Source organism: Cyprinodon variegatus, unplaced genomic scaffold (genome assembly GCF_000732505.1).
Source record: "Cyprinodon variegatus isolate N-32 unplaced genomic scaffold, C_variegatus-1.0 Scaffold1082, whole genome shotgun sequence".
Classification (NCBI taxonomy): Eukaryota; Metazoa; Chordata; class Actinopteri; order Cyprinodontiformes; family Cyprinodontidae; genus Cyprinodon; species Cyprinodon variegatus.
Genome location: NW_015151535.1, coordinates 245,958 through 248,054, shown reverse-complemented (window position 1 = coordinate 248,054; position 2,097 = coordinate 245,958). Strand labels below are relative to the sequence as shown.

At 33.2% G+C, this 2,097-nt stretch overlaps 1 protein-coding gene across 1 annotated transcript in view; it reads left to right on the top strand.

Annotated features, from left to right (window-relative positions):
* The window catches only part of LOC107101339 (microfibril-associated glycoprotein 4-like), a 13,422-nt gene that overhangs the window by 8,402 nt on the left and 2,923 nt on the right, over nucleotides 1-2,097 (top strand). The window contains exon 3 of the mRNA XM_015400216.1: nucleotides 1,707-1,757. Within this exon, the coding sequence (XP_015255702.1) occupies nucleotides 1,707-1,757 (51 nt within the window). The remainder of the gene's footprint in view (nucleotides 1-1,706; nucleotides 1,758-2,097) is intronic.

Sequence of the window (2,097 nt, the reverse complement as noted above, 5' to 3'; positions counted from 1 at the left end):
AAAGAATGAAAAAAATCTACGATTACAAAACATTAAAGTTAAAATGCACAAATAATTTTGCAAAAATAGTTCTGGACCATTCGGTGCAAAATTAAGAATGTTTTTGATGTGCAACTTTTGAAACAGAATGTGTGTACTTATCTGAACAGGTGTAAATAATTTGTACTTCTGAATCTTTTTTTTTTATTTCTACTAATACAAAACTTAGACTGTAACTCTCTCTACAAATTCAGATTCACAGAATGTATAAATAGTTTCAAAACAAAATAACCTTCATATCAGAGTTCACTCACCTAAATAATATGGGAAATCTTTGATGGATATTTGAATAACCTAATAACAGGAAAATGTCATTACCAGTTGCAATAAGATGTCATCCTAACAGAATGCATCTAAAATAATTATACCCTCTAAATAGCCCCCAACCCCAGAACACAGCCTGGAAAAAAAAGAAATCACACACATTCATAGACAACACCCATGAAATTACAATCATCTGTCAAAAACACTTAACCAATCTCTGTGGCCGAGCTTTGTTTACACCAGTGCGACCGGTTGACATGTATCTACAGGACTGAATACTGCAGTCCATCTATACCAGGGGTGTACAACCATCCTAATCAAAAGAGCCATTTTACCCCAAGCCCTACAAAATTACAGTCGTCTGAGACATAAATATTACATGACCTTAAAATAAAACACAACCTAGCATTTTTGATGAATATCTGCTATGGGATTTTTCTTATTCCCATTTTATTAAACCAAAAACATTTATTTTGTTTCTTAACTTTTAACCCTTTAATACAAAGTGGATCATATTTGAGTTTTTAAGACCTCTACATCATCAGTGTGATATTTTTGTTCTTAAAAAAAATATATCTATACAACCTGACAAACACAGTGAATAAACAGTCCATTATAGATTGTACGGAAATGTCTAATGTATCATAAATGACACAAATAACTTATCTAATTTAGTGGGTTGTTTTTTTTTTTACTCAGAATGTTTAGTTTAAAAAATATATATTTTCTGTTGATCATTCACGATTTAGGCTTTAAAGGGTTAAAATAAGGGTTGAAAAACAAACATTTCTTGATAAAACAAAACTTTTTTCTTGATGCACAGAATGAATTAGTTAATTACAACATACACCTTAGAGAATATTTCTGCTCTCACTGGTTGAGATGCATTGCTTCTCATCTTGAGGAGCTGTTCTGTTTCTGCCTTCATTCTCAGCTGCATTGGTGTCTAAACTACACACGTGTTACTTAAGTAGAAGTATAGATACTACAGTTTAAAACACTCTGGTAAAAGTTGAAGTATCAACTTGACTTTTTTATTCAAGTAAAGGTGAAAAATTACACTAGTTTTCACTAGATTTGGATGGCGCCAATGATCTGCATTGGATGGAGCACATGACGTGAAATAAATATTTATAAACATTAAACTGAAGGGAAGAGTAATGAGTAACGTTTGTTTTAAAAATGTACAGAATAGAAAGTACAGATACTTGTGAAAATGTAATGAGTAGAAGTCAGAAGTAGGAAGAAAATCAGTAATGGAGTAAAGTATAGATACCTAAAAAGTGTACTTAAGTACAGTAACAAAGTACTTGACACTCTGTTCAGCTGCAAATGTAATGATGTACAATGGTAGCAGCAGTAGAGCTACAGGAAAGACCAAACCTTTGTTTGTGTCTCCACAGGTGTTCTGTGACATGGACTCTTTGGGAGGACGTTGGACAGTGAGTATCAGAACCCTTTAGATTCATCCCATCCTCTGACTGATTGATCTTTATCGACGCTTCCATCTCCACTAGTGTGTGCTTTGCTAGCAGCACTTATTCGCAGTTCAACATTTTCCAAAACAAAATCTGGATCAGATTGTTGGAATTGAAGTTATACTAAGAGCCAGAAGATCTAACAGTTCCAAATCCCACAAAATCCGAATGCAACAATACTTTCGTTCCAGAAAAAGAAAATTAGAAACAATCCAATTGTTTTTTATTTTCTTTTTTTGTAATGGCTATGACTAGGGCTGGGTATTGTTCAAAAATTTTCGGTTCCGGTACCAATACCGATACCTTCACTTCGATA